The 26,381-nt window shown below is 38.2% G+C and overlaps 1 protein-coding gene across 1 annotated transcript; it reads right to left on the bottom strand.

Moving 5' to 3' along the window:
* Positions 1 to 5,302: 5,302 nt before the first annotated feature.
* Positions 5,303 to 6,247, bottom strand: LOC119819091 (olfactory receptor 502-like). Its single transcript, XM_038337114.1, has one exon. The coding sequence runs from the start codon at positions 6,245 to 6,247 to the stop codon at positions 5,303 to 5,305; it is 945 nt and encodes a 314-aa protein (XP_038193042.1).
* Between the last annotated feature and the right edge of the window lie 20,134 nt (positions 6,248 to 26,381).

Raw genomic sequence — 26,381 nt, 5'->3', positions numbered from 1 at the left:
CATTTTGGGTCTGCGTTTCCTCATTTAGGATGGTGTTTTCTAGTTCTATCCATTTGCACATAAAATTCACGTGATGTCATTGTTTTTTACTGCTGAGTAGTACTCTAATGGGTGAATGTGGCTCCCCCTTTTTATCCATTCTTTGGTTGAGGAACATCTAGGTTGTTTCCAGGTTCTGGCTATTACAAATAATGCTGCTATGAACATATTTGAACATACATCTTTGTAGTATGACTGAGCATCTTTTGGGTATATGTACCATCTGTGCAGTCACAATTGTGCTTTAGAGTTTCTCTTTTGGTCCTCTCTCTTGATCTACACTCTTGGTACTCTCAGCAGGAAACTCTCCTCCTGGTCCTCTCTTTGAGCTGTTTAGTGCTTTTTATTTTGTCTACCCATCTTTTCTATCAATTGGTATAGTTGGGGCCATGTGATCTCTCCTCCAGGTGCCAGTGAATCCAAGGCTCAGATGGTTGCTCTTCATGATGGAGTCAGGGCCACCATTCCTGTCATGCTGGAGTTTGCTTGGCATTCCTACAGGGCATTTGGTCTGCTCCTTCAGAGGTCATTCAGGTTTGCTTTTCCTGCTCTCATGGAGGTTGCTCATGTCTGCCTTGCTTGCTCCTGTGGAGCTCATTCAGGCTTGACTTGCCTACTTTTGCAGAGGTATTTTGGGCTTGCCTTGCCTGCTCCTTTGGAGTTTGCTTGGGCCCAGTGTTTCCCATCTTTTAAGGTGGGAAAATAATCTCCCTTTAAACCAATTCCTCCCTTAAAGAATTTCTAATTTTCTCATTAAATATGCTGCTGCTTCTGATGAAGATGTGAGGCTTATTGCTGCTTCATAGTACAGTAAAAAGCCTGACTGGATTTCAAGGAAGCTACCTAGTTTGGCAATAGCCTGAGAAGGCAGATCAGGGAGAACCCACCAGGAGAGAAGAAAGAAAAACCTAGTTGTTAGTGTAGTAACTCTGGCCACTTGTAGCTTTGGCATATGCTGGTGACTATAAAGTCACATCAAACACCTTTTTTTTGTGTGTGTGAATTTATATCCAAAAGTTGGGTGCCAGATGTAGCATGAACAATAAAAACCCAGAGACAGATATTTGGGTTTAAGCTGAAGATTGGAAAAGCCAAGCAGCCAGCCACTGAATCTTACCTGTACCTTATATTGAAATGGGTGATCCTGCTTTTACAAATGCTCTGACTTAGACTGAGCTAAAACCTGTCTCCTCCCATTTTATAGTCCTCTCTAGTACTGGGATTAAAGACATGTACCACCACTGCCTGGCCTCTATAGTGTGGCTGCTTTGCATTACACCACTATACACAGGAGTTAGCTGCATTCTATTTCCTGGTGCTCTTTTTCTCCTAATAATTTACATTTTATTATTTACCCTACTCAGCATGCTCTTTTAAATTATAAATCTTTATTAAAGTAAGCACTAATAACAACATGAGAGAGTCTATACCAGGCTGTTTTGAGATTTCTTCTGTCAACAGAATTAATCTGAAACTCTTCCCTTTAGCCTCAGGTAGACTCTTAGGGCCAAGGTAAAAAGAGGCCACTTTCTTCACCAAAATGTCACATGACCAATCTCTATACCACATATGAATACTTGTCTCCAATGTAACCTCTTTTGTAAGACCCCAGTGCATCACATCACTTTCAAGACCATTGTCTTCCATTTTCTTACTAGTATGTCCCATTAAGCAGTGCTTAAAGCATCCCACTGTTTTCTTATTCCAAAGTAACAAAGTCTAAACTCCTTCAAACAAACACATGTCCAGGTGATCACAAAAATATCCTAGTCTCTCGTACCAATTTCTGTCTTAGTGGAGTTCTATTGCTATGAAGAGACACTATGATCATGGAAACTCTTTTTTCCTTATTTTATTTTATTTTATTTAAAAGAAAACAAACTATCCATTTCATTTTTTTTCTTTTTTCTTTTTTTGGTTTTTCGAGACAGAGTTTCTATGTAGCTTTTTTAGAGCCTGTCCTGGAACTAGCTCTTGTAGACCAGGCTGACCTCGAACTCACAGAGATCCGCCTGCCTCTGCCCCCCAAGTGCTGGGATTAAAGGCGTGCGCCACCACTGCCCGGCTCCTTTTCATTTTATATACAAATTTCAGTTCCCACTCTCTTTCCTCCTCAAACTCTCTCCCACTCCCCCCACCACACACTCCATCTACTCCTCGGAGAGCATAAAACACATTGATTTGGGAAAGGTCCAAGTCCATTCCCACTATATTTAGACTGAACAAGGTATCTATCCAAAGAGATTGGGTTCCCCAATATCTAGTACAAGCAACAGGAATAAATCCTGGTGCCACTGTGAGTGGCCCCGCAGCCTGCCTCAGCCATGCAACTGTCAACCAAATTCAGAGGGCCTAGTTTAGTTCTATGTTCCTTCCCTGTCCAGCTGGAGTTGGTGAACTCCCATTAGCTCAGGCAAACTGCCTCAGTGGGTGTCCCCATCATGGTCTTGACCTCCCTGCATTCACATTCTCACTCTTCCCACTCTTCAACCTGACTTTGGGAGCCCAGCCCAGTGCTCTGCTGCAGGTCTGTACCTCTGTCTCTGTCAGTTTCTAGATGAAGGTTCTATGGTGATATTTAAGAGATTCATGAATCTGACGGTAGGACAAGGCCAGTTCAGGCACCCTTTCTTCTCTTGCTTAGAGTTTTAGCTGGGGTCATCCTTATAGATCCCTGCGAATTTCTCTAGTGCCAGATTTCCTGCTAGCCCCATAATGGCTCTCTCAATCAAAATATCTCTTTCCTTGCTCTTACCTCTGTCCTTCCTCCATCTTGACTATCCTGCTTCTTCTAGTTTTTCTCCTTTTTTTTCATTTCCCCCTCCTCTTCTGCTTCCACTCTTCCTTCTCCCCCCCACCCACATGCTCCAAATTTTCTCAGGAGATCTTGTCTATTTCCCATTTCCAGGTAGATCTATATATGTTTTTCTTAGGGTTCACCTTGTTTGTTGTCAGGGTTTCTGTCTTTTTTGGTTCCCGCAGTCACTAAGTCCCAAAGAAATCACACAGAAATCTACATTAGCTATAAACTGATTGGCCAGTTAACTCAGGCTTCTTATTAACTCTTATAACTTATATTATTCCATTATTCTTATCTGTGTTAGGCACATGGCTCAGTACCTTTTTCAGCGAGGCAGTTACATCTTGCTTCTTCTTTGGCCAGGTCACACTGTGTCCTCTTCCCAGAATTCTCCTGTTCTCATTGACCTGCCTCTACTTCCTGTCTGGTTGCGCCACCTATACTTCCTGCCTACCACTGGCCAATCAGCATTTATTTAAATTATAATTGACAGAATACAAACCATGATTCCACACCACCTCCCCCTCTTTTTTAAAAAAAATACAAAAAACAAGAACATTGCTACAAGGAAGGGGCCCCTTGTTTGGACTGGCCACTCAGCTAGCTTACACTTGAAATAACCACACAGAAACTGTATTAATTAAAACACTGTTTGGCCATTAGCTCTAACTTCTTATTGGCTAACTCTTACATATTAGTTTAACCCATCTCCATTAATCTGTGTATCACCACATGGCAGTGGCTTATCAGGGATTCTAACCAGCACCCATCTCAGCGGATCCATGGCTTCTCTGTCTCTGCCCTTCCTCCTCCCAGCCTTCAGTTCTGTTTTCTCCACCTACCTAAGTTCTACCCTATCAACTAGGCCAAGGCAGTTTATTTATTCCTTAACCAATGAAAGCAACACACAAACAGAAGGAACTCCTACACCACTTGTTACTTATATTCTCCAGGGTCATGGAATCTAGACTCATGTGGAGTTGGTGAAGTTCATTTCTCATTCAGAAGCCTGACTTCTTATTGATTGTGTCCTTTGCTTTACAGAAGTTTCTCAGTTTCAGGAGGTCTCATTTATATTTTGTTGCTCTCAGTGTCTGTGCTACTGTTGTTATATTTAGGAAGTGGTCCCTGTGCTCATGCATGTTCCGGTATCTGTTTCCTTCTGAGGCTAACATGGCTTCTCCCTGACTCTGCCTACTCTCTCTTCTTCTATCTGCTTGGAATTCCTGCCTTTTCCTATTCTGTGCTCCAATATGCCCAAAGAAGCTTCTTTATTAACCAGTGGTATTCACAGCAAACAGAGGGGAATCCCACATCAATGTCTGCTCCTACTTGAACATGAGGATTAGGGTCTGGACCATGAAGTCTTTATAAGAATTTCCTCTTCACAGTGTCACTCTTAGATTTGTAAACTTCACTCTTTCTAGGATTCTGTTTTTGTTGTTGTTCTTGTTTGTTTTCTTCCCTTGGTCTTTGAAAGCTCAAGAATTTGACTCAATCTAAAGCAGGAATTCAACTTTTGGTCTGACAAAAATTCAGATTAAGGAAAGAGGGTTCCCTGATCTTTTCTATAGACCTCACAATTATGCTAGTGCCACAATCTTTTTAAAAATCACATTTCAGATTTTTATGGATACTCAAAACACACAACTAAGAGACAACATTTCCATAAAAGGAACATTTCCATAAATTTTACCTCTAGGTTTTTTTTGCTATCATTTTTCTTGAAATATGTAGAGATAACAATAATTATCAGACTTATGTAAGGATAAGCAGGTGTTGAACCAGCCACACTCTGAAGCATGTGGTAGGCATTACTGAGCTTACTGTTGCTATAGCAAGTAGGTAAGATAAAGTGATGATGAAGATAAAGGTTTATTCTTCATACAATGTTTTGAGTTCTTGGTACCTTATGAATTGACTCCATTGATGTATTTCTGTGGTTGTACATCACCAAAGGAACACATGGCTGAACAAAACTCCTCATTTTATGATCAATAAAGAAAATAGACAAAGAATATTCTGAGTAACAAATATGCTTTATGGCGTGCCTCTAAACTAAATATTTCTCACTAGGCTCAACCTTTCTTATTCTAACCCTTCCCAATAGCACTAGGGAATGATTTTTAACAAATATATGAGACTTTTGAGATAGGTAAGATGCCATCTGTAATTAAGTTGATAATAAAATGTTGAAAAAATATGGAAATAAAAATATTTTTAGCATATTGTTTTATGTGAATCACTTTTTCTCTTAATTAAAAACTATATTTGATTTTATTAAAGATAACTTACTATGATGCTTTTTATTTCTTCTAAAAATTGAATGCTGATATTTATTGCAAACCTTTTCATCTGCTAATAATACATCAGTAGACATTTTCAATTACAGACACTCAATGTTTATTATTATATCTATGAGACATTATTTAAATATCAAGTACTACAACAAAACAAATGTTTTTAAGAAAATATTTTCCTACCAAGTTGTCTCTCCAGGGCACCTTTAATCTCATTATTCCTGAGGCTATAGATGAGGGGGTTCAACATGGGGATCACCACCATGTAGAATACAGACACCACCTTGTTTTGGTTCGTGGAGTAGCTGGACTTAGGCATCATGTAGATGAAGGTGATGGTTCCATAGAACAGAGTGACTGCAGCGAGGTGAGAGGTGCAAGTGGAGAAGGCCTTCTGGCGGCCCTCAGTGGAGCGTATCTTCAGGATGGTGTTAAGAATGTAGATGTATGAAATAGCTATTACAAGCATTGTGATCATAATGGCAATGCTAACAGAAGTAGTTGCAAGAACAATAAAGACACTGTCATCAGAACAGGAGAGTTCAACTAAAGGAGTAAAATCACAGAAAAAGTGATTGATTCTATTTGGTCCACAGAAGAAAAAAGAAAAGAATGAAAGGGTAAAGGAGAAAGCATTAAGAAAACCACCAATATAAGATCCTACAAGCAACTGGACACAGACTTGTGTAGACATCTTGGATGAATAGTGCAGTGGGCTACAGATTGCCACAAAGCGGTCATAAGCCATGGCAGCCAGCACATAGCACTCAGCAGTCCCAAAGAAAGCAGCTGAACACAGCTGGATGGCACATCCTAGGTGGGTAATGGTATTTTTTTCCACCAGAAAGTTGATAAGCATATTGGGTGTGACAGAAGATGAGTAGCCTATATCAACAGAAGCCAAGTGACTGAGAAAAAAGTACATGGGGTGATGGAGCAGGGAAGAGACTCTGATGAGAAGGATGGTGCTGAGGTTCCCAGACACGGTCACCAGGTAGATGCACAGGATGATGATGAAGAGGATGACTTTAAGGACTGGGTCATCTGTCAGGCCCAATAGAATGAACTCTGTCACTGCAGTGTGGTTCTCATCCTCTCGGAAATCCATGATACAGTGTAGCTCCTGTCAGGTCAAGGTTGTGATAGAGATAGTACAGGAATGAACTTATAAAAATGGCTTCTTTTTTAACAACTCAATCATGTGGTATCACAAATAAATATATCTTTCAAGGAGAACTAATAGTTTTATTTGACAAAATTTTAGTCAGGACTCTGGGTGTACATATGTTTTTCTAGATTAATGTACTTAAAATTTTAAAACAATTTCTAGCAAACTTACTTCAAATAATGCATCTTTTGTCTTTTTAGTTGTTTATAGTAAAATATGCCTATGTGGCTTCATAAATATAGTTTTAAATGTGAGACTTAGGTAATAATAAAATTTGTTAAAAATACCAAGAGATAAAATATGCAACCACAGAATTTTGTGATGAAGACTTAAATAATGGCTATTCTTGCTATATGCTTGTTAAGCACCAGGACAAGACAGAAATGTGTGTGTGTGTGTGTGTGTGTGTGTGTGTGTGTGTGTGTGCTTTATTTTCCAACAGGTACTTTGAAAATTGGCAAATAGCTTAAGAATAGATATGAGATCTTGATTGAGGATATATAAACAGAAAGCAGAGTGAATTTAATCTAACCTTTTAGTAACTACTATTTATGAAAGAATCTTAGGACTGGAGAGCGAGGGGGAGGGGGAGTGGCGGGAGTAGGAGGGAAAAGGGAGGATGGGATGAGGTGGAAATGTTAAATAAATAAACTTAAAAATAAAAAATAAAAAAGATTTAATTAAAATTCATTCCTCAAAAAAATCACAATGATATTGAGGGCACATACAAATTTGGGATATACAGCAGGTTAATTTTGCAACTGTGTTGTTAATGCACAAAAGGTCAGCTTCCTATATTTCTATAGTCTATTAGTAAAGTAAGGCCATATCAAGATAAATTTTTCTAATAAATCTTGGAAAACTAATGAAAAATAATGAGGAATCAGTATTTTCTAACTGGACTGTGGTGGCATGAAATCACATGGTTTTCTACACAGTACAATGGCATGTAAATATTCAAAATAGGAAAATAAAAATTTACCCAGGTTCTTCCAGCTTGGGACTTTATGTACTCTTATTTCAAGATTTTGACATTATATCTTCTGTTGGGCTAAAATATCTGGTGTCTGTGATACTAGAACATGTGGTCAATAAGCAAAGCAGGTATGTCAGCAAAATATTACAAAAATGTTGTCATCAAAACATTTCAAGATAGTGACTTTGGATTACCTGAGTATTAACTTCCTGTACTTTTAAAATATCATCCAGCATTCTGGATTAATAAGTAACTAGAAAAATAAGAAGTCTCTCACAATGAAGGTTACCTGAATATTCAAAGGAGTTTGAATATGAAAATAGAAGTTGAATCAGTTAATTTTGGTCTAGTTCATTGCCTTATTTCACCTGACTTGTTGATCTACTAAAGCTTATAAGTTTGGTTACATTTTCAAAGAGTAAAGAATTCTCCAAAGATAAAGGTGAAATCAGTACAAATATCAAAACTTACCTCATTCCTTAAGAATTCATTGTGAAGTAAAAAGGTCAAGCTTACTTTGTTTTTATTGTTGCACAAATGTCTTTTATTGTCATTGTTTGTCATCAAGGATATGTCCCTGATGAGGCTCTAGATTCCAGTGTGATTTCAAATCCCTGGAGATCATTATCTTAGTCTCAGTGAGTACTGAGCAGTTCATTACACACACATATAACTACTTTTCAAGGAGTTTGTCAGTCTCAAGTGATATTTTACTCTTTTGTATGAGCTAGCATGCTTCCATTGGATATGGAAAAAGGATATGATAAAATATCTCATGTAAATATTGGTTTTAATTTTATTTCATAGTTCAGGTTTCAGTAGACTAAATCAAGAATACACACACATCACTTCTGCTTCTTTCATTCGATGTCTTTTATGATTTTTACTGCTTTTCTATGAATGAAATAACAGTCTTCTGCAATTTTCCTGAACTTCTAGGAGATAAAATAGATATATGATTTCCTTCCTATGTATATCTAATCACTGTTATATTATGCTATAGGAACAGTCACTTTTTTTCTGGATAGTTGTTAACATCTGTAGTAAGTGCTCTTCCCATTGCAAGAAAAACTTTTCATTTTCAACTGTGAGTGACAACAGTAGCAATCTTGAGCATGAGTGCATATGTTTAGAAGGCAATTTGACAATCATCTCACATGTACTTCACAGAACAATAACAGCTGCTTCTCCACTGGGAATTATACTTTCACCTGCTGTGGTCTTTTTACTTGACTTACCAGATGTCAGAAAGCAGCTGGTTGCATACATGTCTTCCTATCTTATTGAAAAAGTATTCTGGCATATTGGTACTACAGTATCATAAAGGTATCAGAACCAATCAGGACTACTAGGGACAATTTCTCCCAACATAATTTATGGCATCTTCCATCAGAATGAAATCTAACGAAAAAGGAGGGATCATCCATTTCAGTACCAGTATAGTTTCTCTATGTTATGCAGCCAAGAAAAATGATATTCTCAGGGATAGTAACATACCATCCAGCTCACATGGGAGTCAATTAGGTAGCAATCGTTTTTAGTCTTTATAGTTGTAGCAACTTGGGGGTTCTTAATTTGTCATAACTCAGTTATTCCCAATATTTTTACTGAGATTTTAACCAAGCAACCGTTAGTTTTCTGGGTGTGCCCTTTTCCACCAATACATGGTGACATTGTATAATCTCTTTTACTCATGTCTTCACCTTTTTCCAGGTGAACTTATAAATCTGTAGGAAACCAAAACGTTAACTTTATGGAATAGAACTTATAAATTTTAGACAGGACTACTAAAAGTTCCCATTATCCATTCAAAGTATATGCTCATTTGATATACAGATAAATATTTTATATTAGTACAGATTTTGGTCTACTGATTTAAGGTCCATTTCCAGTAAGCCACAGCTTCATGGAGATACTCAGATTAATAGAAATGGGTTAATTTAAGATGTAAGAGTTAGTTAATAAGAAGCCCAAGATAATAAGACAAACAGTATTGTAATTAATATAATTTCTCTGTGTTTATTAAGGTCTGTTTATTAGAGACTGCTCATTGATTTCCTGGCAGTGTGAGATAACTATACCCATATAAAAACTGTGAGAGTTTGGGAAGGAATTCTAAACATAAAAGGACAGTGTTAAGCACAGCTTCTTGGTAGCCACTTTTCTTTCAGAAATCTTCTGTTTGTTGGAGGCAAGCAGAAGCACGGCTCCTTTAAGAAAACTCTTTCTGACTCAGTCTTAGCAGCAAAAAATTGGATGACTTTTTAAGATCCAGTGCTGGCAGAATGAACTTTTGCTCTTTCAGGAGGTTCTGAACTAAAATAGGGTCTGTGAGTAGTGTGTTACAAATTGCTTAATGACAACATAGACTTGCTGTGTCCCTGGAACTGGGGTCATAAGCATGGGTCACAGAGGAAGTGAACATGCCTCCACCATGTTTGACTGGGCCAAACAAACAGGCAGGGCTGTGGAGTTGGTCCTAGCCACACCTGATTAGCATTAAACAAAAAACTCCAGTTCAGAAAATGATTAAAAATATGCAATACAGACAGATTCAAAAGAAAAAGACCTCTAAATGGGATACAGTGTTGGATAAATGTATGTACATATGGGAGAGAGAAGAAAAAGTATATAGACAGTTATAAAAAGAAATAGTTTTAAAAATAAAATAAAGTCTTTAAAGAGACAGTAAAACTAATATAAAAGGGTACAGACAGTTATGGATTAAAGGAGTAATGGAAAATACACAGAGAGTCTGGATTATGCAATTATTATGTTTTATTTGAATTTTTTGAATGTAGAGAGACATTTGATTATGGGGACTGTTAAGTTGGTTAAGTTAAACCAACAGAAATGTATCTTGACTTCAAAATTTGGGTCTAAGGATAAGTTGCTTTAAAAAAGAGGTACTGCTTTGTTTCCACAGAAGATAAAAACCTGTGGATTCCTTCAAGACAAATGTGGTTTGATAGAGCAAGACTCCCTGGAAGGTCTCTGAAAACCCTTAAAAATACTTTACTGACTGGGAAAAGATCTTCACCAACCCTGCAACTGACAAAGGTCTGATCTCTAAAATATATAAGGAACTCAAGAGACTAGACTTTAAAATGCTAATTAACCCAATTAAAAAATGGGGCGCTGAACTGAACAGAGAATTCTCAACAGAAGAAGTTCAAATGGCCAAAAGACACTTAAGGTCATGCTCAATCTCCTTAGCTATCAGGGAAATGCAAATCAAAACAACTTTGAGATACCATCTTACACCTGTCAGATTGGCTAAAATCAAAAACACCAATGATAACCTTTTGATGGCGTAAATCACAAACAATCCCACACCAGTTTGGAATTATGATTAATAGAATGGTTATTTATTTAAAGGGGAAAAAACTTACAGATCACCGTCCCAGACAACAGCCCTCTGCGCAATCAGGAAGGGAGCCTAGTCGTCAGAAGCGGAGCCGGAAGCCAGAGAGCGAGTGGAGGGAAGTGGCCGCATTTTTAAAAAGAGAGACCACGCCCCAATGGGCTGGTATCTCAGCGGCTATTGGCTGAAGGAGCAGAAGGAGCTCCCGCAACACCTCCCCCTTTTGTTTAAGTAAGAGAGTTCTAAACCTACTATGAAATTATATACAATAAGCACAAATATCCTATTCCAACTAGCTTAAGTCTTGTATAATAAATAACTTGGCCAAGTCATGAGAGGAAAGTAACTACATTTATATAGTCTTCAACCCCATCGAAGATCTGAGAAGGAAAATAATGTTACCTGAGTAATTAGGAAGTGCGTTCAAACCACTTCTAAAACATGCAACAAATCACAGAGACAACTAGCTACCTGGACAATCACCCAAAGTCACGTTTGCAGCGTTGAAGCAACCAACTTTGGCTAAGGCCTAACGTAACTGACATACCATTTTCAAAGGCAAGAAACTTTTCAGAACTATCTTACCCTGTCTTGGCAGGATATGACAGTCCTGTTTTATCCATTTATGGATGCTCTGTATCTGTCAGTGGTTGAGGTATGGGCATTTCTTTGCCCAAAGGCCAGTTCTGCCAAGAAGAAAGGCTCCACGTGGAGTGTCTTTGGTGCTCAACATTCTCTCGGGAATAGATTGGTGTTGCCAGGAGCAATTGTGTCTCACTACCAAATTATTTGTCTACCATGGAACTCTGAGTTAAATTAAAGGCCATTTTCTACAGCTCTTTGAAGAGGTTGAAGATTATCTATCTATTCTGAGTATAATCTCTATTTATCTAACGAACCTGATTAGTCTAATTATAAATGACAAACATAGATGACTACTGATCTATATAATTCTCAATACCTATCTAACGTAAAGACTAAGACAATAAACAACTGTGCAATAAATGAGGACAATGACCTCCAAATATAAACAATGTACAAATATACAATGCAATATGGTAAATACATACAATATATATATATATATCAATACAATATATATCAATACATAAATGTTTTAAACAGAGGTAGAAACATACATGCATACAATAGTCAATATAATTTAACTTTGTATCAATATACAAGAATTGATACCAAATTATTTGTCTAAAAACAGTAACTCACAATTACAAATCTATTATCCCATCATCCAATTATCCCTCTTTTTTTTTTTCAAAAAGATACCTGAGCTTATAAAATTCCTCCCCCAACCCCCAAACCCTCAACCATATACTAATTATAATCAACCCTTAAATAATGTCCCTAAACCCAAGGACAAACTTTACGGGGAGAGGGGACGTCGTCCTCTAGAATTACTTCCAGCTGTCATGGGGGCGACGTCTTTCTGGGGGATCCTGTGAAAGTAAAATGATGGTTAAATTCCAAGATCAATATCTTTTAAAATTGCAAATAGTCTCTGAGTATTTTGTGTAGGTCTGGCCAGAATGTTGTACAAGATGTGCACCATTTCAGATAACCAAGTTGGAACTGTCTTGTGCAGCTGGTACCCAAAACAGGTCTTGTAGTCTTGTAGTAGCGCTATCAGTATCATGACATCATATCAACCAGGTAGAGTTGTTGTTATGGGGCCCCACCTTCTTCCTGGAAACTTCAAATGTCACTGCAGGAAAAACTCATTGTTCATTGTGAAAAGCTCAAACATTAATCATATAGACATATACAGACATACATATATTCAATGAAAGACATGATATGTTCAATGAGAAGTATGAGAGGTATGAAGAAAAGCAAAGATGTTTTCTAAACTCATCTTTCTTTCTGTCCCATATCATGGCTCTTGACATGAGACAGAAACTCCAGAAACTCTGGGTTTTCTCTTAACAACAGGCTTGGAATTAGAGAGGGACTGAGCCAGAGTCCAACTCCAAAACCAGCTCTATAAATTTAGAAATATGATTTAGTATATTCTACTTACAGAATCCATTCAGTTTTCTTGATAATCCCTATTGGGCAGTTATTTTCCCATCTGTCAGAATTCAAACATCCAGAGTCCCTTGAATTTTTCAAAGATGAATGTTTACCTGTGGAGATAAGAACAGAACCCTGCCCCCATTCTATATGTTTTTCTTACCACCTGTATGAATATCATCATTGTGGATGAGCTGTCATTTCACCTTTCCAAGAGGTTTCTCCTCTTCAAATCGAACCTTTATTAATTTTGATGGTATCCACAATTTTTCTTCTCCTGTGGAAACAAGAGCAAAACCCCTTCCCCAACGTAGCACATCTCCTGGCTTCCATTGAGAGGTCAGCACATCTTTGAAATAAATTGGTTGATTTAGTTCAGCAGACTTTTCCAATATCCAATGTCTTTCTGCCGCTGTTGTTCCTTTCTCATTAGCGTTAAGAAAATTCAAGGTTAATAAAGCATTATGCAATCTATTTCTGGGGGTATTTTCCATCCCTTTTTGTTTGTTCAGCATATCCTTTATAGTATGATTTGATCTTTCTATAACTGCCTGACCTGTAGGATTATTTGGTATACCTGTAATGTGTTTTATATTATAATAATCAAAAAAGCGTTTCATTTTCTTAGATACATATGCTGGACCATTGTCTGTCTTTATTTGTGCAGGTATACCCATGATGGCCATAACTTCTAATAAATGTGTGATTACTGAATCGGCCTTTTCTGAGCTCAGGGCAGTAGCCCATTGAAAACCTGAATATGTGTCTATGGTGTGGTGTACATATTTTAATTTACCAAATTCCATAAAGTGAAACACATCCATCTGCCAGATTTCATTCCTTTGAGTACCCTTTGGGTTACTCCCTGCAGGCAACGGTGTTTGATTATAGAAAGAACAAGTAGGACATCTCTTTATAATGTCCTTAGCTTGTTGCCATGTAATGGAAAATTCTTTCTTTAGGCCTTTACTATTGACATGATGCTTTTTATGAAATTCTGAGGCCTTCAACACACTTCCAATCAATAATTGATCAATCTCTGCATTACCTTGTGCTAGAGGACCAGGCAGACCCGTATGGGACCGGATGTGTGTTATGTACATTGGACAAAGCCTATTCCTAATTATATCTTGTACCTGGATAAACAATGAAGTCAACTCTGTGTCATCTGGAATAAATTCAGCAGTTTCAATATGCAAGATAACTCTTTCAGCATATTGTGAATCTGTAACTATATTAAGAGGTTCTTTAAAGTCCCTTAGCACCATAAGAATGGCATATAATTCTGCCTTTTGGACAGAATTATAAGGGCTTTGTTCCACCTTACTCAATTCATCTGACTTGTAACCAGCTTTCCCTGATTTATTTGCATCAGTATAAAACGTACGGGCTCCAGTTATTGGAGCATCACGTACAATTCTAGGAAGAATCCAAGAAGTTCTCTTTATGAGGTTAAGTCTATCACTTTTGGGATAGTTGCTATTAATTTCTCCCAAAAAATTAGCACAAGCTCTTTGCCATGGTTCATTGTCTTCCCATAACTTTTTTATTTCCTCAGTAGTAAAAGGCACTATAATTTCTGCTGGGTCTATACCTGCTAGTTGACGAAGTCTCAGCTTACCTTTTATAATTAATTCAGAGACCTTTTCCACATAAGTTTTTAATTTTTTACTTGGTTTATTAGGCATAAATATCCACTCTAAAATAGTATCTTCCCTCTGCATTAAAATCCCTGTAGGAGAAATTCTGGAAGGCAATATGACTAGGATGCAGCTAATATTTGGGTTCACCCTATCCACATGTGCCTCCTGTAATTTTTCCTCAATCATTGTCAGTTCCTTTTCTGCTTCAGCTGTCAGTTTTCTGGGACTATTCAAATCTTTATCACCATCTAAGGTTTTGTTTAAATGAACTATTAGATCAGGTGTTATCCCAACAGCTGGTCGTAGACTGGAAATGTCTCCTAACAATCTTTGGAAGTCATTAAGAGTCTGTAACCTGTCTCTCCTAATTTGTGCCTTTTGCGTTTTAATTTTCTCTAACCCTATTCTGTAACCTAGGTAATTAATAGAATTTCCTCTTTGAATTTTTTCAGGGGCAATTTGTAATCCCCATTTAGGCAAGACTTTCTTTACTTCTTCAAACATCCTTTCCAAAGTATCTTTATTTGAATCAGATAACAAAATGTCATCCATATAATGATAAATTATTGACTTGGGAAATTGTTTACGAATTATTTCCAATGGCTTACTTACAAAATATTGGCACAATGTGGGACTATTGAGCATCCCCTGTGGGAGGACAGTCCATTGATATCTCTTAGTAGGCTGAGAATTATTATAAGTAGGCACTGTGAAGGCAAATTTTTCTCTATCCTTTTCTTGTAAAGGTATAGTGAAAAAACAATCTTTCAAATCAATAACTATAAGAGGCCATCCTTTTGGTAATAGAGAAGGCAAAGGAATTCCAGATTGTAGTGGGCCCATAGGTTGAATTACCTTGTTGACAGCTCTTAGATCTGTCACCATTCTCCATTTACCAGATTTCTTTTTTACAACAAACACAGGAGAATTCCAAGGGCTGGTTGATTCCTCAATATGGTGAGCATCTAGTTGATCTTGTACCAGCTGTTCCAATGCCTGTAATTTATCTTCAGCTAAAGGCCATTGTTTAACCCATATTGGCTTCTCAGTTAGCCATTTTAAAGGTAGAGCTGTTGGTACCTCTAAAGGTTTGTTAGTTGCTTTATGTTCTTGTACAGCCTGAATGGCTGGTGACCTTTGTGCATGGTACTTTATTACATCCTTCCCAGAATTATGAGTTCCTGAGACTGCAGGAATGTTAATCTGGGTATTCCATTGTTGTAGCAGGTCACGGCCCCATAAATTTATTGCAATATTGGCTATATATGGCCTTAGTCTTCCTATTTGCCCTTCAGGCCCTATGCATTCGACCCATCTTGTGCTTTGTTTTACACGAGACAGGGTTCCAATTCCCAGGAACTGAACATCTACCTCTTGAAGAGGCCAATTCAGATGCCAAGATTCTGGAGTAATGATACTTACATCCGCACCTGTGTCTAATAAGCCTTCAATAAAAATGCCATTTATACAGACTCTTAGCTTTGGTCTTTGATCATTAATAGAAGTCTGCCAAAATATACATTTACTCTGTCCTACTGGATTTTTTGACTCGTCCTCCACATGTAATTCATCATTTAGACCAGTATTACTTTTTACAGCAGAAATTGGAGCTTTTAGTTTTCTTGGTGAGGCACGTTCTCCACTGTGACTGGGAATGACTGGGCCACTGTTGGCTTGGGGGCCTGCGAGAGGCCCCTCAAGGGGTTTCCCGATGGTATCGGGTTTCCTTGTCTGTCTGTTGTTGACCTGCATTCGTTGGACCAATGTCGGCCTTTACCGCATCTCCTACATATACCTGAAGGCCGAGGTCTCCTATTTTTGTCATTCCCAGAGGAGATATTATTCCTAGAAGTTCTTTGTCTGCAATCCCTTTGCAGATGCCCTAATTTACCACAATTAAAACACCTGGCAGTTTGATGTCTCCTCATTGCTTTGGAAATTGCTTCTCCTACCCAAGATTCATCATTATAGCTAAATGTCTCAACATTCATCGTATGCTGAATCCATTCATCCATAGGTGCTGATCTAGACTTTAAAGGCCCAATTATCTTTTTGCAATCTACATTTGCATTTTCAAAAGCTAGAGATTCAAGAAGTATTCGTCTAGCTTCTGGGTCTGTTACCCCTATGTCCAGAGCCTTAATTAATCTTTGCAAAAAGTCAATAAAGGGTTCTCTCTGTCCCTGCCTAATCCTTGTATATGATTCGACCCTTTTCGCTGGATCTTGTATTCTATTCCAAGCATTTAAGGCTGCTTGGTGACATAGACATAATACTTCTTCGTCGTAAAGAGCTTGGACCTGTGGATCAGCATATGCTCCTACACCAAGAATTTGATCTTGGGAAACCTCCACACCTTTTGCTCTTCCTTGCTGTTCCAAATGTTTGGATTCTTCTCTGAAATAAATTCCAAACATCAAGGAAGGTCCATCATCTAAAACTGCAGACACTAACTGAGAGAAATCATGGGGGGTAGCTCTGACATTAGAGGCCCAAGTCTTTATCATTTCCTTAACAAATGCAGAGTGCAAGCCATAATTAACAACAGCCTGCTTAATTTCTTTTAGATCATTCAGTTCTATTGGCTTCCATCTAGCATCTTTGACTCCCTTTGAGCCTTTGGAAGTTGATGCTTTGTCAGAATTAATTACAGGGTATGTCGCTAAAACCCTGGGTAAGCCAGTTCTAATAGCTGGTGGTGGCATTGTAGCCTGTCCTTGTGCCTCCTTACTCTGTTCACCAGCTCCAATAAGTTCTTCAATCTTTTCAAATCTTTTTATCATCATCTCTCTTAAATCCTGAATCTCCTGACCTGTATGTGTTTCTAGTGATTTCACTAAGGTATCAAATTTTTGGTCTCTATTCTGTACTTGTGTTTCCAAAGTTTTAATTTTTTCCTTCAAAGATAATATGTCCTCTTTAAACTTTTCTTGTATATCATGTAGATTCCCATCTTGGAGGTACATTCTGTCTGTTACCTTATCAAAACTTTGTGATAACGTCTGAACATCAAATTCAACAGCCTGAACCCTTTCAGGTAACTTCCTAGTACCCTTGGATATGGAGTCAATTTTGTCTATCATAGTATCCACTTGTTCAGATAACCTCTGATTTTCAATAATTTTAATCCTTTCTACTAGTTGTTCATTATTAGTCCGCAGAGATTGTATTGTTCTTACGAGTGCCTTATTCTTCCTTAATGATAGAATATGGAAAATAAAACTGAAACCTAGTAACAAGCAAATTAAGGTATCCCCATAATCATATAAACCTTGCATGATATAGTCCAATGTATTAATAAACAAAACAGTAAAATTTGCGTTGGAAACGAAAACTGCCATATTACCTATTATCCAGCCGGTGGTGCTGTTGCAGAGTCGCGACTAGAACTGCTGCAAAGTTGATTAAAACGGGGTCCTGTTTCAGTGTCCGCCTTAGTATTTGTTAAAAACTGGGAAATGCGAGTTGCTCAACAAAGAAAATGTAATTAAATCAATTCCACACACAGAACTAGAAACCCAGAATCCAAGGGAAAAGAAGAGCAACCTGGAAGCCGCAGCTGTGTATGGCCTCCACGTGACAGAGTCACCCTGAGGGGTTGCAGTTTTTCAGCAACCGCCTGCACGCTGGTTTGCGCCACCCAAGCGCTGCGCTTGCAAGGGAGATTTAAAAGCGTCTCAGAAAAGAGTAGGCCAGGCGTGCAGAGACTGTGCGGGCCTGTGGAGTTTAAATCCACGTGGGGAGGCAAACGATAGGGTGCGTGGGGACTTGGAGTCAATCTGAGGTATGTAAAGAGAAAATATAAAGAATTTCAGCAAGAAAAGCCACTGTGTGTAATTTACATTAAACGCTGTCTCCACGCACAAGGCACAGGCCACCGCTGAGGGAGGGAGGGCTCGCGCCAAGCCGCGCTGGCGGCAGGCAGCCGAGCGGGGAAAGGAGGGGTCTTAAAACCAAACGTTGGGCGCCAGATGATGGCGTAAATCACAAACAATCCCACACCAGTTTGGAATTATGATTAATAGAATGGTTATTTATTTAAAGGGGAAAAAACTTACAGATCACCGTCCCAGACAACAGCCCTCTGCGCAATCAGGAAGGGAGCCTAGTCGTTAGAAGCGGAGCCGGAAGCCAGAGAGCGAGCGGAGGGAAGTGGCCGCATTTTTAAAAAGAGAGACCACGCCCCAATGGGCTGGTATCTCAGCGGCTATTGGCTGAAGGAGCAGAAGGAGCTCCCGCAACAACCTTCGCTGGAGAGGTTGTGGGGTAAGGGGTACACTCATCCATTGCTGGTGGGAATGCACACTTGTGCAACCACTTTGGAAAGCAGTGTGGTGGTTTCTCAGGAAATTCGGGATCAACCCAGCCCAGGACCCAGTAATTCCACTCTTGGGAATTTACCCAAGAGATGCCCAATCATACTACAAAAGCATTTGCTCAACTATGTTCATAGCAGCATTATTTGTAATAGCCAGAACCTGGAAACAACCTAGATGCCCTTCAGTGGAAGAATGGATGAAGAAACTGTGGAATATATAAATGTTAGAATACTACTCAGCAGTAAAAAACGATGACATCTTGAATTTTGCATGCAAATGGATGGAAATAGAAAACACTATTCTGAGTGAGGTAACCCAGACCCAAAAAGATGAACATGGGATGAACTTACTCATAGTCGGTTTCTAGCCATAATTAAAGGACATCGAGCCTATAATTCGGGATCCTTGAGAAGATAATAAGAACCTCCACCTGGCGATAGATGAAGAAAATGACTGAGCCCCACATTGGAGCACCGGACTGAGCTCCCAAGGTCCTGATGAGGAGCAGAAGGAGAGAGAACATGAGAAAGAAAGTCAGGACTGTGAGGGGTGCGTTCACCCATGGAGACGGTGGGACAGAACTAACGGGAGATCACCAACTCCAATTGGAATGCGACTGATGGAACATGAGACCAAACTGGACTCTCTGAATGTGGCCGACGGTGGAGGCTGACTGAGAAGCCAAGGACAAAGGCGCTGGGCTTTGATTCTTCTGCATGGACGGGCTCTGTGGGAGCTTTCTCAGCTTGGTTGATCACCTTCCTGGACCTGGGGGGAGTCGGGAGGACCTTGGTCTTAACATAGAGTAGGGAACCCCGATGGCTCCTTGGCATGGAGAGGGAGGAAAGGGGGGTATGGGTGGAGGGGAGGGGAGGAAAGGGGAAGGAGAAGGAGAGGAGATGGAAATTTTTAAATATAAAAAAATAAACCATATTAAAAAATACTTTGCCCAACAAACATCAGGAAGCAGTTTTTTAAAAAAAAACTACACTCAAATTTCCAAAATGTTTGGTTATAAATGTTTGTTTTTATTTTAAAGTGATTTGTTATAATTATGGTCACATTTAATTTCTAAAAAAATATAAGGGGAATATGGTATACATTGTTATTGATCTTGACCTATTAATACAGATTAAAAGTCAACTGTATATGTATTTCTACTCCTGTTTAAGGTGCTGTGTTTGTGAAGCATTTAAAAATGCAATGCATAATTAAGAAATAATGATTAATAGTTATGTATAATAGTCAAACTTATAGTCATATTCATTAGGTTTTCTAGATATACAGAGATATATTTCAGTTAGATGGACAATCTTCAACACTACAATGACTACAAAGATGGCATTTAAAAAGTTTTGAGAACTTAGACTTTTCATGACAATGAGGTACATCTCCTGGCATCACCAATCTACTTCAAGAGGATGATGGACAATGAAGAGGCTCCTTATAGAGTTTGCTATCACTTGGGCAAGAAACTTCTCTTGTCTGAACTGCTTGATGGTATGCTGTATGAACTGAACATGCAGGACACACAGAGAAAATACTGCTGAACTTGCCAAAAGAAGGGGAGATAGTCTACTAGGGTTCCTGCTTCATAAAAGAGTCTGCCAGACATTCTGCAGGACACAGGGAAAAGTGACTGACAAACTGCCAATATAGGCAGAACAGATCTTCAAATTTCCTGCTTCATGGAAAAGTCTGACAGAGACTATGGGCCTGTAGGCTAAAGATGAATGCCTCAGTGTTACAGAAGAACTTGGGTGACTATCCAGGTAGCAATATGTCTCTCATTTCTAGAGTTTAGAAGTTTCTTGCAATGTTCCTGTTAATTTAGGTAATAATATATTCTTCTGGGGTCTTTTAAGAGTTGAAGACAGACAGTTATAGCTATAGTTTCTTCCATAGTTATGACAAAAGTTAAATTAGATGTAAAACTTTTTACATACAAATAGACTAAATGTTTTAAGTCTAATTCTTGCTTGATGTTGTTGACTGAGTTTTCTGTCTCACCCAGGCCTTCAGTCATTCAGTCCCACAGAATTACATAGAGGTCTACATTCATAATAAACTGGTTGACCTAGTAGTCCAGGCTTCTGATTAACTCTTACAATTTATATTAACCCATAATTCTTGTCTGTTTTAGCCACATGACTTAGTACATTCTTGGCGAGACAGTCACATCTTGCTTGTTCTGTGTCTTGCTTCCTCTCTATCTGGATGACTATTGCAGACTAAAACTTTCCTCTTCCTAGAATTCTCATTGCCCCACCTCTACTTCCTGCCTGGCTACTGGCCAATCAGAATTTAATTATATGTAATTTTACTATGCTAAAGTTAAAATATTACTTTTTATTTAGACAAGAAAATGGGAGATGTTGTGGGATGTTCTTTTGTATATGTGCTGTATTTATTGGTTGATGAATAAAGCTGTTTTGGCCAATGGCTTAGTAGAGCAAAGACAGGTAGGAAATCCAAAGAAAGATGTGGAGAGAGAGAGAGAGAGAGAGAGAGAGAGAGAGAGAGAGAGAGAGAGAGTAGGCAGAGTCAACAAGATACCATGTAGCTGCTGAAAGAGAAAAGCCATGCTACCAGAAACTTTTCAGTAAGCCAGTCTCATGGCAATACAGAAATTAATAGAAATGGGTTAATTTAAGATGGAAGAGTTAGTTAATAAGAAGCCTGAGCTAATAGGCCAAACAGTATTGTAATTAATATAGTTTCTATGTGATTATTCAAGTCTAAGCAGTTGGGAAATGATCAGTTTCTGACAAGAAGGCTGCTGATTTTTTTCATTAATCTTGTATTCTGCACATTACCAAAGGTGTTTATCATTCATAGGAGTTCCCTGGTAGAATTTTTGAGGTTAGTTATTTACTATACCATCTACAAATTCAACAGTTTGAGTTCTTTCTTTTCAAATTGTATCCCCTTGATCTCCTTTTGTTGTCTTATTGCTGTAGCTAGAACTTCAAGTACTATATTGAATAGATATGGAAAGAGTAGACAGCTGTATTGTTCTGTTCCTGGCTCAGTCATTAAAGGCTGGGCTCACAACAAAAATATCACTACTTTCTTATATCAGGAGATTGAGGGCAGATATGGCTACTCAGAGTTAGTATCTTTTTAAACATTAAGATATTTAGGGCCTGTCTGACTCCTGGAGAATTCAATTCTTCTCCGTAGTCATTATCCTGAGCTGTGCAATAAAACACCTCCTAGGCAGACTCATAGGCCTTAGCTGTGAATGATAACTTTGTATATATTTTTACTACCATTGGTTAATAATCTGACTGGGCCAACAGTCAGACAGAATAGAACCACATGAGAAATCTAAACAGAGATGGAGGGAGAATGTATGTGGAGTCAGGGAGACACCAGCAGCTACTATGGAAGCAAGACATGAGATAATAAGCCACGAGACTCATAGTAAAATGAAATAAAAGTATAGAATAATAGCAACGAGTTAATTTAAGTTTTATGAGCTAGTTAATAATAAGCCTGAACTAAAAGGCCAAGCAGTCTGTAATTAATATTAAGTCTCAAAGTGTTTATTCAGGAAATGGCAAATAGAAGAGAAACCTCTAGTTAAAATCAGCTGACTTCAAACTTTTACAATATGGTATAAACACATGTGTTTCCTTTTCCTGAGGGGTTTTGTCATTTAAATTTAAATGAAGCAAGTGCAACAAAAAGTAGTAGGCCCAAGGTGGTGGCATTCTCCCTACCAGTATTATAGAATAGGACATTTCAGAAAAAGAGCACACATACCAAAACCCAGATTAGGGCAATAGAGGTATAAACAATGACACTAGAAATAACATGTAGGGTATGTGGGCAGTGACATTTATGAAGCATTAAAAATGGGGTAATAGTGGCTGAAGTGGTGGATAATTTCTCAATGTGTTATGTGTATGCATGAAATTGTCAAAATGATATTTGTGATACCTACTCACTATTGAAAAAATATATGAATAGGGAATTGAATTGAAGAGGGAAAGAGATGACTGGCAGTGACGACTGGATATAGGTTTTAAGAAGCCACAAATTCCATACAAAGGCATATTTATCCATCCCAAACTACTGAAATGTTTTAGGATATTTATATACCATGTGAAGATGTATTTCTGTGATTGATGCAATAAAAAGATGAATAAATAATAGCTAGGCAAAAGGCATAGGTGAGACTTTCAGGAAGAGAGAGAACTCTTCTTGTTATAACTAGTTTTTCTCTCTCCCAAGCCTATATGCATTGATCCAACACTGGTGACATACTTAGAGGTCTTTTCCATCTGAATTTGTTATTTATTGCATATCTGTAATAATTTTCTAACCAGGACCACTTTTAAAACGGTAAGCAGCTTGGTCTCAGTAACCCTGGATGCTAGCTCTGCCTCTCTCAGACTTTCAGTATGGTGTAGGTAGTTCACCACAGACTCTGGGACTGCTGGGTTGGAGTTCTCCTCTCCACCACAACTCCAAGCCACACTGTGCAGCATATAAACCCTTTTATTATCTGAATATGAGATAAATCTGCCATGCAACACTCTGTACAGCCTGGAAATATCTCTGTGTATGGCAACAGGAATCCACCATGCTCTCTTATCTGTGCATGCCTAGGAGACCTGATCTGGCTGCTTTTCCAGGCTGGAGTGCTGAATGGCAGGGATGGTCTCAGCTACTTTCCTCCTAACTCCAATCGGGCCTTCAGTCACCCAGATCTGAAGTGTGTGGCTTGCCACACTGTTTAGCCCTAGTCATTTGGGCACCAATTCTGTAGTTGTAGAAAAAAAGATGCAAGCAGTTGCATGGTGTATCCTGCTTAGATACTGACAAAATGCTTTGTTTAACAAATTAATTGCAGTTATTAAGGACAATTAAAGTGATCTGATACACTGAGTGAGTTGAAACAGCATGATGTGTGCAGGGAAGGCTAGGTCCCAGTTGGAGAGGCTGCAGCCAGAAACATGACTGGGCTGGCAATCTGGAAGCATGGTAGGGATCCTGGTAAGCATGGACTTGAGCCCCATGTTGGACATCAATCTGTTGTTAGAGGCTGAGTGTTCATTTCCCAGCTGCTCAGACCCGAAATAATCACACAGAAACTATATTATTTGCAATGCTGTTTTGGCTAGTACCTTAAGTGAATTTTTAGCTAGCTATTATAACTTAAGCTGGAGGTCATGGCCTACCAGCAAAGTTCCACAGGCATGGGCAGTGTCATCTATTTCCTGTGGCAGCTACATGGCTTCTCCTCAACTGTGCCTACTCTATCCTCCTCCTCTATCTGCTTGGAATACTGACCTTTCCCTGTAGGAGGAGGAGGAGAAGCTCTCTCCAATATCTTCTTTTTTCTTTTTTTTAAAAAAATGATTTTCTTTTATTTTTTTATGTGTATGGGTGCTTTGCCAGCATGGGTATATACCATGCACATTCATATTTCCTACAGAAGGCAAAAGACTATGCTGAATCTAAATCTATCAGTCTTGGAATTATAGATGGTTTGTGGGCCACAGTGTGAATTCTGGTAATAGAATCTATGTCCTCTATTAGAGTAGAGTGTGCTTTTAATCACTAAGCCAACTTTCTAGTCCTCCAATCTTCTCTTAATTCTATTCTGTATCCTTTTGTCTTGTAGTATTTTTGTCTGTCTTGCCTTCTTCTTTATGGTTTTATGTTTCATTTTGTGTGTATGTGTGTGTGTTCTTAAGAACACAGATTATGTAAATTGCTTTTTGCTTTCTGCCATGTAGATCCGAGGTATCAAAGCCAGGTTATCAGGCATGATGGCAATGACTTTACCTGCTAAGCATATGCTTCTTCATCTTCATAGCTCTTATGTTGGGAGCTTCATGCTAACCTTTCCAAACAGTTTCTTCCTAGACTTTATCATTTCCTAAACATCTAAAAATATCTGGTAAAAATTTAAGCATCTTACTACACAATTCCTTAGAATTTTAGTCATGTAAGTCCCAAATTCTTGAACATAAAAATTAGCCTCCCCATAAACGCTGAATCCACATCTTTTAGGTCAGAATGTTCAACTGTTTTCTAAATTTTACGTTATATATTTACTGGGCATAAATAGCTAAGAAGTAATAAATTAATGATCAGGAATAAACATAATTTACATATCAATGAAAATTTCTGGATTATTCATTACATATTTGAGAATAGTTTAGGAAGATGGCTGGGAGAAGGCATCAAAAACAAATTGTGTCTTTCTTCATGACAAAATCATTTCAGGAACATTGTATCAGCTTTGAAATTACTTTACAGATAAATACAGGATAAACATTGAGACATTAATTCCATATGTATGTTTTTGCTGAGTATTTATTGTATGCCAAGTAGACATTAAAGATATGTTTCTGAATGAAAAAATTCTCATGAAATTCATACTTCAGTGGAGAGTAGACTGGAGAAGAAACAACAGTTTAAACTTAGAAGGTAGTGGAAAAGAATAAATAGAGCTCATATAAAAGGTAAAGTTAGTTGTGGCAGGACGGATTGGTCCCATAAGCAAGTGATATTTGAGCAGAAACTAAGAAGGGCTTGTAGGTGTGAAGACTGGGCAAAAAGCTTCTAGATTCAAAATTGTAAGTGCACTATGCTTATAACCTGAAGAAATAAAAAGTAAGTCAAGGTAATTTAAAGAGAGACTTATATAGATCTAATCTACATGGGAAGGAGTGAAAAAAAATCTCCTAGTAAAGTAGGAGCATGGGGACCTTGGGGGAGGTTCAAAGGGGGAGGGGAGAGGCAGACAGGGGAGCAGAGAAAACTGCAGAGCTCAATAAAAATCAATTAAAAAACTCTAAAGTCTATTCTAACATAAATGGAAAGAATTAAAAATTTGAAATAGAAGTAGCCTAATATAACTTTATTTTTAAATGTGTTATAAGACAACACTCAAAGTACAATTACCACCATTCTGGAAAGACATGCCTACTGGTTCTCTAGAGGCACAAATTTCATGGGAGTAAACATCAACTTTCCCACTGGATCTAAGTCTAAAGTAGCAAGAAAAACTTCACAGCTAACATGATTCTCAAGGCCAAAACCTGTGCTAGACAGGACATAGGCCACAGGAAAGAACTCATTATCATATTCCCCTAAATGGATATAACAGTAAACTAATTTTAAATGACTTATCATGATATCCACAGATTATTTAATCTTTAAACCCTCATGAGCACAACTTATTTTTAAGCAGATGGTGATTAACATATAACTGTGAGTGTGCAGAAAATTAGAGAACTTGGAAGGCTCAACAGTATATCTGTATCATACACCCTTCTCTCCAAGGTCAGGAATCACTGTAATAGAGTGATTGGAAAGATAGTAAGATCCAGAGCTGGTTGATAGCTACAAATAAACAATGTTTTCAGGACACAACAGAACTGTTGCAGATATGTATCCGTGCTGCCTGTGTCCCAGCATGGAGAGGGGACATGAGCATGAAGTCTACCTGTAGCTGAGGTGTTGGCAATTGTTATCTTCCAGGTGGTGAGTCCATTTTTTAATGGTGTAGACTTCCATGTTTCAGGGGAAGCATATATACCAAAGTATGTACAGGTAGCACAATTTATGTTTCATAAAAATGAATAATCAGGCATATAGAAGAGGGCATTATAAGAAGAAGCCTTGTGAGAAAAACTGGACACAATAAAATAAATTGTATAATGTTTTTAAAGACCCATTTTAAAGTATAAAAAAGAAATGCAATGAATATAATATCTATATA

The sequence above is a fragment of the Arvicola amphibius genome, chromosome 1 (assembly GCF_903992535.2).
Source record: "Arvicola amphibius chromosome 1, mArvAmp1.2, whole genome shotgun sequence".
Taxonomy (NCBI): Eukaryota; Metazoa; Chordata; class Mammalia; order Rodentia; family Cricetidae; genus Arvicola; species Arvicola amphibius.
Note: the sequence above shows the minus strand (reverse complement) of the source record. Positions and strands in the feature narration are given on the sequence as shown.